The sequence below is a fragment of the Neovison vison genome, chromosome 7 (assembly GCF_020171115.1).
Source record: "Neovison vison isolate M4711 chromosome 7, ASM_NN_V1, whole genome shotgun sequence".
Lineage (NCBI taxonomy): Eukaryota > Metazoa > Chordata > Mammalia > Carnivora > Mustelidae > Neogale > Neogale vison.
The window spans coordinates 153,439,845-153,451,869 of record NC_058097.1 but is presented as its reverse complement, the minus strand read 5'-3'; the positions used below and the strand labels follow the sequence as shown (position 1 = coordinate 153,451,869).

The following is a 12,025-nucleotide window of genomic DNA, read 5'->3' as shown; positions in this document are numbered from 1 at the left end:
TGGGGCCCGTGGTCATAGGATTGTCTTCCTCTCTTTCCCCAGGGTAGGAATTAGTGAGTGTTTTCCACACTTTCATATGCAGAAAATTTCTCAAGCTTTGTCTTTGCATCTACATAATCATTTCTCCCTACTTTCAAGGCATGATAAATTATTACTATTACTACTATTATGACTACTACTACTACTATTATTATTAATTGAGGTGACAGTATAGAGCTTCTTGTATTAATCAAAGCAGTCATTACTTGAACTGACTTTGAAGTCCATAGTCTGACTCATTATTTTCCATTGGAAATCATGCTGAGTTATGTTACCCAATCATGCCCCTAAATCAATTAATTTCTTGGACAAGGGCACTTACATTATAAGTCTCTTATTCACTTATGGGCATATATGGAAACCTGGATCCCAAATATTGTGTTTCCATTCAGAAATAATTCCCTCCTTCTGGCACCTGATACTTCTTCTTCATATTCTCTCAAGAAAACTTCACAGAGAGAAAACTCTAACTTTACATTCAGCTACTTGAGGTCTCCTGCCCAGTATTTCTGGTGAGTAGGTCAGTCTCCACAGGGCATCTCCCTTAATTTAGTCTAGATTTAAGCCCAAACCTCATCTGAGAACATTGCAATTCTGCCAAGAAATTTTTATTGTTTTGTACCTCCCAGGTATCAAGGAAAGACCAAGCAAGAAAACCAAACAATGTAATAGAAGGCCAAAAAATTATTTTGTAGTGTCTAAATCATAAATTCTCTATTGCCTAACCCAGGGCTTTTTAGCTAGAAATTCTAGAAAGACAAAGTAGTTGACATTAGTCATCACGTCATTATATAGAAAAATTAAAATCCTAAGAAAGGAAGAGAAGAGGAAAACATACCCTTAGTACAACGTCAAAATGAACAAAGGTTTACTGTTCAGATGTTGAATATTGTTTTCCCTGTGGGAGGATGGATTAATGAGAAGATGAAGGAAGCAAAAAACAATCTGGAGTTTCTTCTAGATGTCAGTCTTTTTCGGTTTTCCCAGGGTCATACATCTTATAGCAGATTCTGACAGTACATTAAATGTCACATCGTGAAGTTGAAACACTCATGAATGAGATGACAGTGAAGGCAAAGGGAAGGAAAAAGTTGGAATGTTAGTAGTGAGGCCAACTCATCAGAGAGATAGTGTTTGTAGGCATTAGATACACATGATGGAGACAGACACGTATTAATTTAAATATATATTTATTTTAGAGAGATAGAGCAAGAGCACACCCACAGGAGTCTGGAGAAGGGCAGAGGAATAAAAACTTCAAGTAAACTCCCCTCTGAGTGCAGAGCCAGACATGCGGCTATATCTCATGACCCATGAGATAATGACCTAACCCGAAAATGATTCATTAGCTTAACCAACTGAGGCACCCAGGACCCAGGAAACAGAAAAATACTGAGTCTCATTTAGATTACTTAATAACAATGTTACTCTGAAAAACTGATATAATTCTCTATACCTTATGAGATTGTTATGAAGATTCATGCATTGAATCACATCATAATTCCTAATAGAATCTGACATTTTAATGACTCAATGAATTAGTTATTATAATATCAGTAATAGTTATTGTTATAGAAAATGATTCCTAGATTACACCAATCTTCCTCTGTAAAATGTTGTCTAATCACTTAAGGACTCCAATATTTACCTCTCAATGAAAGCCATTGAGGTTTGTTGAATGTACTAGTTATATTTTGTTATCATTTCATAGGACAATTTTTTGATATTTTACTTTTATCCTTCATATTTATTCTCTTCTGTATGATATAAAGATAATGATGATATGATGATGATGACAATGATGATGATGAAAATGATACCATGGATGACAACTTATGACTGCAGTCAACAGCAGATATTAAAAGCAAACACGGCAGTCACATTTTGATGGGGCGAAACAAGCGGATAATGGCTCGGCAGATCTCCTTTGTCTTGGCGCTATAAATGAGAGGGTTGAGCACAGGAGGGACAAAGAGGTACACATTGGACATGAGGACATGTACGAAGCGTGGGGCATGCTTCCCAAAGCGGTGCACTACTGAGACCCCAATCATCGGCACATAAAATGCAAGCACAGCCAAGATATGTGAAACACAAGTGTTGAGAGCTTTCAGGCGTTCCTTGCGGGAAGCGATGGCCATGACTGAATGCAGAATGAGCACATATGAGAGAAAGATAAATAACATGTCCATGCCGAAGGTGGATACAAGAACAAAGAGGCCATAGATGCTATTGATAGTGATATCAGCACAGGCCAGCTTGATCATGTCTGGATGCAGGCAATAGGAATGGGAAAGAACATTGGATCTGCAGATAGGCAGCCTCATGAAGAGGAAGGGAAGGGGAAAGAGGGTGATGAAACTCCGAGCCGTCACAGCTACACCTATTCCAGCAATAACTTCATTGGTGAGCACAGTGGCATAGTGTAAGGGATCACAGATGGCCACAAAGCGGTCAAAGCTCATGGCCAGCAGAATTCCTGACTCCATCATGGAGAAGGAATGAATGAGAAACATCTGGATGAGGCAGGCATCAAAAGCAATATTGCGGGCATTGAGGCAGAAGGTTCTGAGCACCGTGGGCAATGTGGCCATGGACATGGCCACGTCACTGAAGGACAGCATGGACAGGAAGTAGTACATGGGCTCGTGGAGGCTGGGCTCCACTCGCACGGCCTGTAGGATCAGAGCGTTGGCTCCGAGGGCCACGGCATACATCACGCAGAGGGGCCCTGCTAGCCAGGAGTGAGCGCTCTCCAGACCAGGGATGCCAGTCAGGAGGAAGGAAGCAGGATGGGTGACATTGAACAGTCCCATGGCAGGGGCAAGTCAGCCACACACTTAACAGGATTGGACCTGTATCATGGAGGACTTCTGAGAATTGCCCTTACTGGAGGACACGAAGCCAGGGAGTAGCACGCACAGGGCATGAAGTCTACAGTAGAAACTGTTGCCTTCCTGAAATCACTGGTCAGGGGAAAACATTGGCAAACTTCTTTTCTTCATGTTTCCCCATCATCAGGCTAGAAGCTGGGCTAATAACCCTCTGCTTTACACATGAAAGGAGACAATGATCAATGTTTCACAGATCTCATTAAGTATAAGAAAATGTTCAAGTCCTATCATGTTAAGCTATGTTATCCACAACTTTAAGGTGTCCTTGAAGGAGCACTGAACAGAAATAAGTCCAATTATAGGTAGTTAGTAGAAAGAACGGTGAGAGTTTGAGTCATCAGGAACTCATGTTCTGAAGCCCTTACCAGGCAGGCACAGCCTCCGGCACTGCCTTACTCAGCTCTCCGGACAGTGACACATGCTACTGACTGCATTCCCAGACCTTAATCACAAGGATTTCTCTGTGAGTGTGATTACAGTTTGTATTGTCCTGTTATTCTGATGTTCTGTTAACTCTTTCACCTTCATTGCCTCATGATGGATGAAAATAGACAGGACTGGAAGGTGTTCTGTCAGGCAGAACTGTTTCAGGCTAAGGCACCCTCCTTTGGGAGAGGAACTCCTGAAATATTTTCCATTTCCCCTTCCTCTCCTAACCCTAACAAAGCAAGGCTGGAGTATGATCTCAAAGTCCTTGCTGATCAGATGGAGGAGGAAGGGGACATGGGATGTCCAGGTATCCACAGGCCCCAGAAATGCTCCCTTAAGGACTAATGCAGCCTCATCACATGGGGAACATTCCTGGCTTATCTGGGGTACTATAGGACCCAGATTGCTCTGTGGTTGATAAGAAGTCAGGGGCCACTTCTCTGCATGATGGATTGCATCCCTCTTGGTCATAGAGCTCAGTCTACACAAATCTGTCTCCCTCCACACGTGTGGTTGCTCCGCTGAACCACCCCATTCCTCACTTTGTCCCTCCTCCCTGACCACAAGTCCTATTCTTCATACAACCCTCAGTGAAGGAATTTAGGGGAGAAATATAGGAAGATTAGTGAGTAAAAGTGAAGTGAACTGAAAGAAAAGGGAGAAGAAACCAGTCTTCAATGAGCAGGATTCTGCAGGGCAGGCCAAAGCCAATCTGTGTGTAGACATCTACGTTTTAGTATTTGTGGAAAAAAGGGCTGCTTGACAGTCCCAGGATCACATTCCTGATCATTCCCAGCAGTGACTCACTTCCTGGGTTCTCTGGAAGCATGGGAAGAAAGAAAATCAGTGACAGGAAAGTTACATGTACTGAGCACATTGTGTGTCAGGTAATCTGTAGGAACTTTCTGTTTCCTCAGTTCATCCTTGACCATGAGGTGGAGGCTCCTGGCTGTAAGCAGGCCTCTTAGAGCATGGTCAGTAGGTGGCAAGGCCTCAGTTTGAGTAAAGAAGTATAAGACTCTAGTATCTTCTTCAGTCTTGGAGGCACCATTGAGGGGGAGAGAAGAAGTCGAAAGAGAAAAGAGTCCACATTTCTGGGTGGAGACTTCAAAGGTGCTGTTGGACCAAGGAGATGGTCACAGGGAGATTCATGGGGCAAAGAAGATGTGGAAGCCCCTGTCTCCAATGCTGGACTCGACTTCCTGGGCCCCCAGAACTCAGAACCCTTCCTTTCTCTGCCACCACATGGGGACCAGGTGGTTTAGGGGACAGGGTGCTGTAGGGGGTGAGGAGCCCTGGACTCACTAACCTGCTCTGGCTTGCCCTGGTTGTGTGAGCTTGCCCTGGCTGTGTAAACTTAGGAGACCCTATTTCTCTTTCTACATGGAGCCTCTTTCCCCTTATCAGTCTATTTTGGGATGTGTTCTATGATCCTTTAGGGCTCTGATGTTCTCTTAAATTTATTTCTAGTCAAAGAGAGAATGAGTATGAAACTTTGCTGTGCAAGAAGGCTCAGATAGACAGAGGATGAACAGCTGGAGGATGAACACAGTGGTCTTCTAATGAAACAGCCTTGAAATCAAAGGCAGGAATAGAAGATTAGAGATACTGGTTGCTTAAGCCCAGCTCCTGTGGAATTTAGGACTAACTGATTTCTTTATTCTTTTATCTCCTGGGTGACTTTACACTTTATCTCAGAATTCATGGTCACTATTTGCATAGATATAGAGTGAAATGGAGGGGATTATGCTAAGTGAAATAAGTCAAACAGAGGAAGACAATTACCATATGGTTTCACTTATATGTGGAACAGAAGGAAGAGCGCTGGGGACCTTAGGAGAAGGAAGGGAAAAGTGAAGGTCTAGAAATCAAAGGGGAAGACAAGCCATAAGACCATAAGACTGAGGGAAACAAACCGAGAGTTTCAGAGGGGAGGTGTGGGGGGATGGGGTAACTGGGACATGGGTATTAAGGAGGGCACGTACTGAATAAAGCACTGGGTGTTATCGGCAAACAATGAATCGTGGAACACTACATCAAAAACTAATGATGTCCTGTAGGTGACTAACATAACATATTAAAATTTTTTAAAAAGCAGAAAAAAAAAAAGAATTCATAATTAAATGCAAAGTTTGTTAATGTTAGTCAATCCATTTTGTAGACTGTGAACACTTTGCTCCAGGATTTCAGAAATTTGCCCTTGTCCTGAGCTGACTTTCCTCCCTGAACTGCTACAATGTTAATGAGTCCTAGCAACATGGATTCAAAGGACATTGTACCTGCAAGCTGAGCTATGTGCAGAAACAGAGTGTATTAGCCAGAGTTCCACAGTTAGTGGCAGTGCCCAGGAAAGAACCCCCAGTCCAGGGCCTTTGCACCCACGCTGCTGGTTCTACTGTAAGCTCCTTCCTCCTAACCTCCAGGAGCTCTCTCCCTCTTCTCCTCCCTCCACTGCCTTCCCAGTTGCACTCTTTCTTAGAGCAGTATTCAAGGAGTCAGCTAGCTGCTCCCTAATGGATCTCAGAACTTACCAGAAGCCAGATAGAGGAGAGACTCTGGAGGAGCAACATGCCCATCTCTCTATCTGCTGCAGTGAATTCATACCTGCCCCTTTTGTATCTAATTCTAAGCCTCTGGAGAGAGCAGGGTGATGCTGCTTTGTGTCTGAAAATGCATCAGGAGGGTTTTAGCCTCTAGAGGTCCTTAAGGACCCTTGAGAATTAAGCATGTGCTCCTGTTTCTGAAAAAGAACCCAGCAATTAATCAGCCCGTCCAATTCTCTACCCACTGCAAGACACCATTAGTGATGGCTGGGCACAGGTGTTAAGAGTTCAGGATTATGCTGTCTGTTGACCAAGCCCAACAAATAAGAGAGAAGTAGAAAATTTGGCTTTACTCACTGTTCAAATGGATTGACTCAGGCTGGTTTTTTCTTCTACCCTGGATGAAAACTGAGTTTCCTAAGATTTCTGGTCACATTCAGATGACAGCACATCCTCTGGTGAGACTGGCAGGTGTTCACAATTACTAATGTAATGATCAGGCTGTCCAGCATTCCGATGCGCAGCATTTCTCTTCTCCCATCCTTCACTTGCTAACCATGTCTTTGAAGTCTCCTTTGGGAAGAGAGAGAATGAACAGTGGATGATTCACAATCCTTGAGTGCTTCAGTTGGCTGCTATCAGGTTTACTATGTGTATTGAATGTATAGACCTGACTCTGTCATATTGCATCTCATAGATTATCCAGGAAACTTCTTTTCCTAATTGACTTCTTCTTTATTTGATTTAAATGAGTGTCTCTTTATTCTGTATGGCAGCTTAGAACTTTGTCCAAACAGAGATCACCCTTGTGGAAACCTTTGCTCTATTGGACTAGATCTAAGACCACACCATGACATTCATCTCTAGCATAGAGTTCATCCTGGAGATGCTCACCCTTCCACTATTGCAACAAATACCACCTGAAACCAGCACTAGTCTCTCATTCCAACAGCGTGGGAACTGTCATCTCTCCATTTAAATTTACAGGCATGAGTAAGACCGAGACCACCATGTCTCTCTTTCCCCAACTTCTGAGGGAACATATCGTACCTTAGTAGAATCACTGAGGTGCCTCTCTGTTGACCCAAAGTTAACGGGGATGTAGCCCCCATCCCTATCCAAATCCTCTAATTCACAACTCTTACAACTTTAATTAGGGTAGGATGTTTCAATCACAGCACAAATATTCTTCAGGTCTGGATAATTCTTTGTTGTGATATGATGTCCTTTGTGTGGTGGAACACTTCACGCAGCAGGGGTTCCACCCCAGTCATGACATCCAGAAATGCCCTCAGACATTGCCAAATGTACCCTGAGGGACAAAGCACCCCAGTGGAGAACTACTGAATTCTGAGAAGAAGTTTAAAGTTTATATAACTAGTTCTCTGAAAACTAATTCCAAACTTCCCCTTAGTTGTTCATTGAGAATATAGTACCCACTGTCTTCACGTATTAGCCATTTTGAGGTATGAAGAAATCATTTAAACATTCTGGTCCATGTAAGTGTTCATCTCAAACTATTGGCAGATTGGAGCATGTTCTCTCCAATGGCCATTTTCGGAGCTGCAGTTGTGCAATTTGTGATTTGCCTAATTTCTTTTCTTTTCTTTCTTTTTTTTTTTTTTCTGCCTAATTTCTTTAACAAACCCCTCCCTCTGCCAGAATTGCAGATTGAGTGCAGACAATGCCTTCCTTGCTCCTCTTTCCCATCATCTTGGTGTACTCCCTAATGTAACAACACAGTTCAGGAAGAGTTATTACCGTACCTTGTGCAGGTTCCCAAACAGTGCTCTGTTTCAGGTTTTGTGCTTCCGTCATTGTGCTCCCATCATTTCCTCTGCATGGAATTCAGCCGCCTAAGCCCTTCCTGCTGAATCCCACAGCTCTAAGTTCATTCTAAGCTTTATCCGATCTGTGATTCTTATTGTGAAGCTGGAACTGAGACTTTGAAAGGTGGGTGCTATTTAGGCGGTGCTGGGGTTTCAATCATGTTACCATGAACAGGTCATGGTAAGACATGTTCTGGAAATGTGGGAAGGTGCAAAATGGAACCAATAATGCTCTGAAATTCCTTCTCACTGGGGCTACCTTACTCCTATTAGCAGATTTTGAGAACTAGCTGGCAAAGGAGAAGTGTCAATTGCAGAGTTCCAGCCCCAGAATCACAAATAATAACATAAAGAGTGGGATTGAGTCAGAGAAAAAGTAACGTAATAACGGGTAAGATAAAATAATGAGCCTCATCCTAGGAATTGTTTACACAGGTTTCAAAAGAGGAGAGAAACTGACCAACAGAAGGGAATAACACCTAGAGATTTGCAGCAAAGGAAGCCACTGACTGCTACCTGTAGAGGGGGGAGTCACAGGTGGTGTTGCTGGAGCCCTGGCAGAGACGCAGACCCCTACCGGCTACTCAGCTTCAGGTGGCAGAGTGGAGTGAGTGAGTGACAATACCCCTGTCTCCCAATGCTCCGGATACTTGAACTGTTGGATCTCAAGGTCTTTCAAGACTTCCCAGGTGTCATCAGAAACCCACCCCTATAACTGGAGGGGAGGGAAAGACCAAAGTAAGGCAGGCCTCTGATCATTAGGTGGCAGAGCTCCTGAGCAAGGGAACTCAAATGGGAGGTTTGTTTGAAGGGTAGACCCCTGCACTGGGTACCAGAAGAGTTTATGCAGAGGCCTTACCTGGGCTCAGCCTCTATGCTATCCACAGGGTCTCAGCAACACAGGACTATCTCAAGGTCATGCCCTTGCGGCACCTTTTAGGAGGGGCAAGACAAATGCTAGGCACATTCCAAAGACAGGGTCAGGGGTGAGGAGCCTTGAGTGCTGAGGCCGAGCTCGTGGGTCAACTAGCAGTCATATCCTCTCCCTGACCTTCCCAGTAAATATTCACATCCAGGCATTGCCTGATAATGGTCTTTCTCTTGCCCTGCATGGTGTGATGCCTCAGCAGGACTCAATTACTTGTTTGAGACAGGAGGATAGCAGTTCACAAAGGGATGGCTGACTTCATGAGCCCTTTGTTGTGTCTATGAAACCTGAGCCCTCTTCAGGGCACACACCCCACTCAGCTGTGTGGAGGGCCTCTGGTTGCCTGTGCTCAATGCAGAGTCCCCAGCACATGGATCCCCTCCTCTCTGAAATGAAATAGCACAGAGCTGAGGGCGTCCTGAGCCCTCAGCTCTGAGTCCTGAGCGAGAGAGTGGCACAGCGAGAGAGGAGGCTATCCTCCCAGTGAGGCAATGCCCTTGCTGTGGAGAATCCTAAATCAGAAGAAACAGTCTGTGCCCCTGCTCTTAGGTCTCCTTTTGCACAACAGTATCTAGGAAGGAGCTCTTCTTATCCTGCTGAATCACAGCTGAGGCATGAAGCTGACTCCTAGCAGAACTGACCAGTTCTGAGGATGGCTTCCTGGAGGTGGGGCTGTATCTCAGGGGTACTGAGCAAGTGGAGCTGATGGTCAGCCATGCCCAGGGGCCTGTCCATGACCCTCTGCTACCACGTTCCTGTTTCTGCAAGTTCTCCTGGTTCCTGGGCTCACAGAGATATTAATCCCATAGAAGGGCCTCTGACAATGGATGTGTGTTTTCTCAATTCTGCATTACATTCTACTTGTATGGGTTTTCCTATGAGTCTTACTATGAGGCACGGGTGTCAGAAATCCAACACTGCCATAATTCTTGTTCTAGTTTCTTGTCTGTCCCTTCAAAGACCCGCCTAACACAGACCCTGGGGGATGAGATTGACACTCCTGACAAGACCATGCAAAAACATGACTTTTATTTCTCAGAGCTTTTTTTCCCCCATAAACCTCATTGTAGTTCCCTTGCAAGCTTAGCTGAGCCATGGTCATTAGCTAATTTCTAACGTGACCTAATTTATGAGGTAGACCTAAAGGGTCTATAACAAAAGAAGTATGCAATTTTTCTTTTCTCCTTTTTGGTTGCCCCAAATCCGGGTTTTTTCCCATTTTGATAGGGAAAAGTGGTGACTTCAAAGAAAACTTCTTATATACAAAGAGGCAAAGAGTCTGTATGTAAACCAGAAACGTGGTGTTCTTACTGGCCTTCTCAGGTTGAAGGATGCAGGACTGCCTGTAAGTTACGGCACCTGCCTCACAAGAGGAAGAGAACCTTAAAATCATCATTTCTCTATCCCCTCAAACAAGCCCCATTTCTAACAGATGATGGCGGAAGAAGGGTGGAAATAATATCAAGACAAGCTAGAAGTGCTGATAGGATGCTCCTATCCCAGTGCTCCTTGTCTTTTTTCCTTTCCACCCTGACTGTCAACGTGAGGCCTGTAGTCATAGGACGGTTTTCCTCTCTCTCCCCAGAGTGGGAATCAGTGAGTGTTTTCCACACTTTCACATACTATAGTTTCCCCCTCTTGTTTTGCATTTCTATATTCATTCAACAAGACTTTCATGACATACACATTAATACTATTTTCTTTAATTTTTTTAATTTTTATATATTTTTATTTTCTATTGTGTTATGTTAGTCACCATAAATACATCATTAGTTTTTGATGCAATGTTCCAAGATTCATTGTTTATGCACCACAACCAGTGTTCCATGTAATATATACCCTCCTTAATACCCACCTCTAGGGGCGCCTGGGTGGCTCAGTGGGTTAAGCCGCTGCCTTCGGCTCAGGTCATGATCTCAGCGTCCTGGGATCGAGTCCCGCATCGGGCTCTCTGCTCAGCAGGGAGCCTGCTTCCCTCTCTCTCTCTCTCTGCCTGCCTCTCTGTCTACTGGTGATCTCTGTCTGTCAAATAAACAAATAAAATCTTTAAAAAAAAAAAAAATACCCACCTCTAGGCTCACCCATCCCCCATGCCCCTCCCCTCTAAAACCCTCCATTTGTTTCTCAGAGTCCACAGTCTCTCATGGTTCGTATCCCCCTTTCGCTTTTCCTTTTCTTCTCCTAATGTCCTCCATGTTATGTTTGTTCGATTTGACAATATAGAGCTTTTTGTAAGAATCAAAAAGGTCACTATTTAAACTGACTAAAGGCTGTGGTCTGACTCCTTATTTTCCATTTGAAATCATGGTCAGTGATGGTACTCAGTCATGCTTGTAAATTACTTTATTTAGTGGACAAGGCCACTTATAGGAGTCTCCTGTTTCGCTTATGGGCATGTTTAGAAACCTGGATTGCAAATACTTACATCATTTCCATTCAGAAATAGTTCCCTCCCTCTGGCCCCTGATACTATTTCTTCATGTTGTATCAAGAGAGCTACATGAAAAGGAAAACTCTAGATGACTTTATGTTCAGTTGCTTGAGGTCTCTGGCTCAGCCTCCCTGGTGGTATTTCAGCCTCCAGAGGATCTGCTTTAATTTGGTCTGTATGAGCCCAAACCTCATCTTTTTTTTTTTTTTTTTAAATTTTATTTATTTATTTGACAGGGAGAGATCACAAGTAGACAGAGAGGCAGGCAGAGAGAGAGAGGGAAGCAGGCTCCCTGCTGAGCAGAGAGCCCCATGGGGGACTCAATCCCAGGACCCTGAGATCATGACCTGAGCCGAAGGCAGCGGCTTAACCCACTGAGCCACCCAGGCGCCCGAGCCCAAACCTCATCTTGAGAGCACTCTAATTCTGCCAGGAAATTACATTGCTGTCAAGGAAAGAGCATGCAGAAAAGCCAACCCAATAGAAATTTCAAAATACTTTGTTTGTAGTGTTCAATCATATATTCTCTGTTCTGCTTTTTCCATGATTTGTAGCTGGGAATTCTAGAAAGGCATAATTTTTTAATGTCTTTGTCATTGTGTGGAAAAATTTAAAATCCCAAAAAAGAAAATCAAGAGAATCCTGTACTTAGTACAATGTCAAAAACTGCAAGGGTTTATGGTTCAGCTATTGAGTACTGTTTTCCCTGTGGGAGGATGGATTGGTGAGCAGATAAGAGAAGTAGAGAAGTATCTGGAGTTTCTTCTAGATGTCAGGTTTTATCATTTCTCCTGAGTCATAATTATTCACACACTTACGGCAAGTTCTGACAGTCCATCACATTTCATTTTGTGGACTTGAAGCAGGGGAGGTGAAGGCAAGGAGACTGGGAGTGTGATTAGTAGTGAGGCCAACAATGCACAAGGTGGAAG

At 43.8% G+C, this 12,025-nt stretch overlaps 1 protein-coding gene across 1 annotated transcript; it reads right to left on the bottom strand.

Annotated features, from left to right (window-relative positions):
* Positions 1 to 1,916: 1,916 nt before the first annotated feature.
* LOC122914197 (olfactory receptor 51I2-like) lies at positions 1,917 to 2,855 on the bottom strand. Its single transcript, XM_044260827.1, has one exon. The coding sequence runs from the start codon at positions 2,853 to 2,855 to the stop codon at positions 1,917 to 1,919; it is 939 nt and encodes a 312-aa protein (XP_044116762.1).
* Between the last annotated feature and the right edge of the window lie 9,170 nt (positions 2,856 to 12,025).

Coding starts and splice junctions, on each gene's coding strand:
- LOC122914197 (XM_044260827.1), bottom strand. CDS start 2,855: ATGGGACTGTTCAATGTCACCCATCCTGCTTCCTTCCTCCTGACTGGC.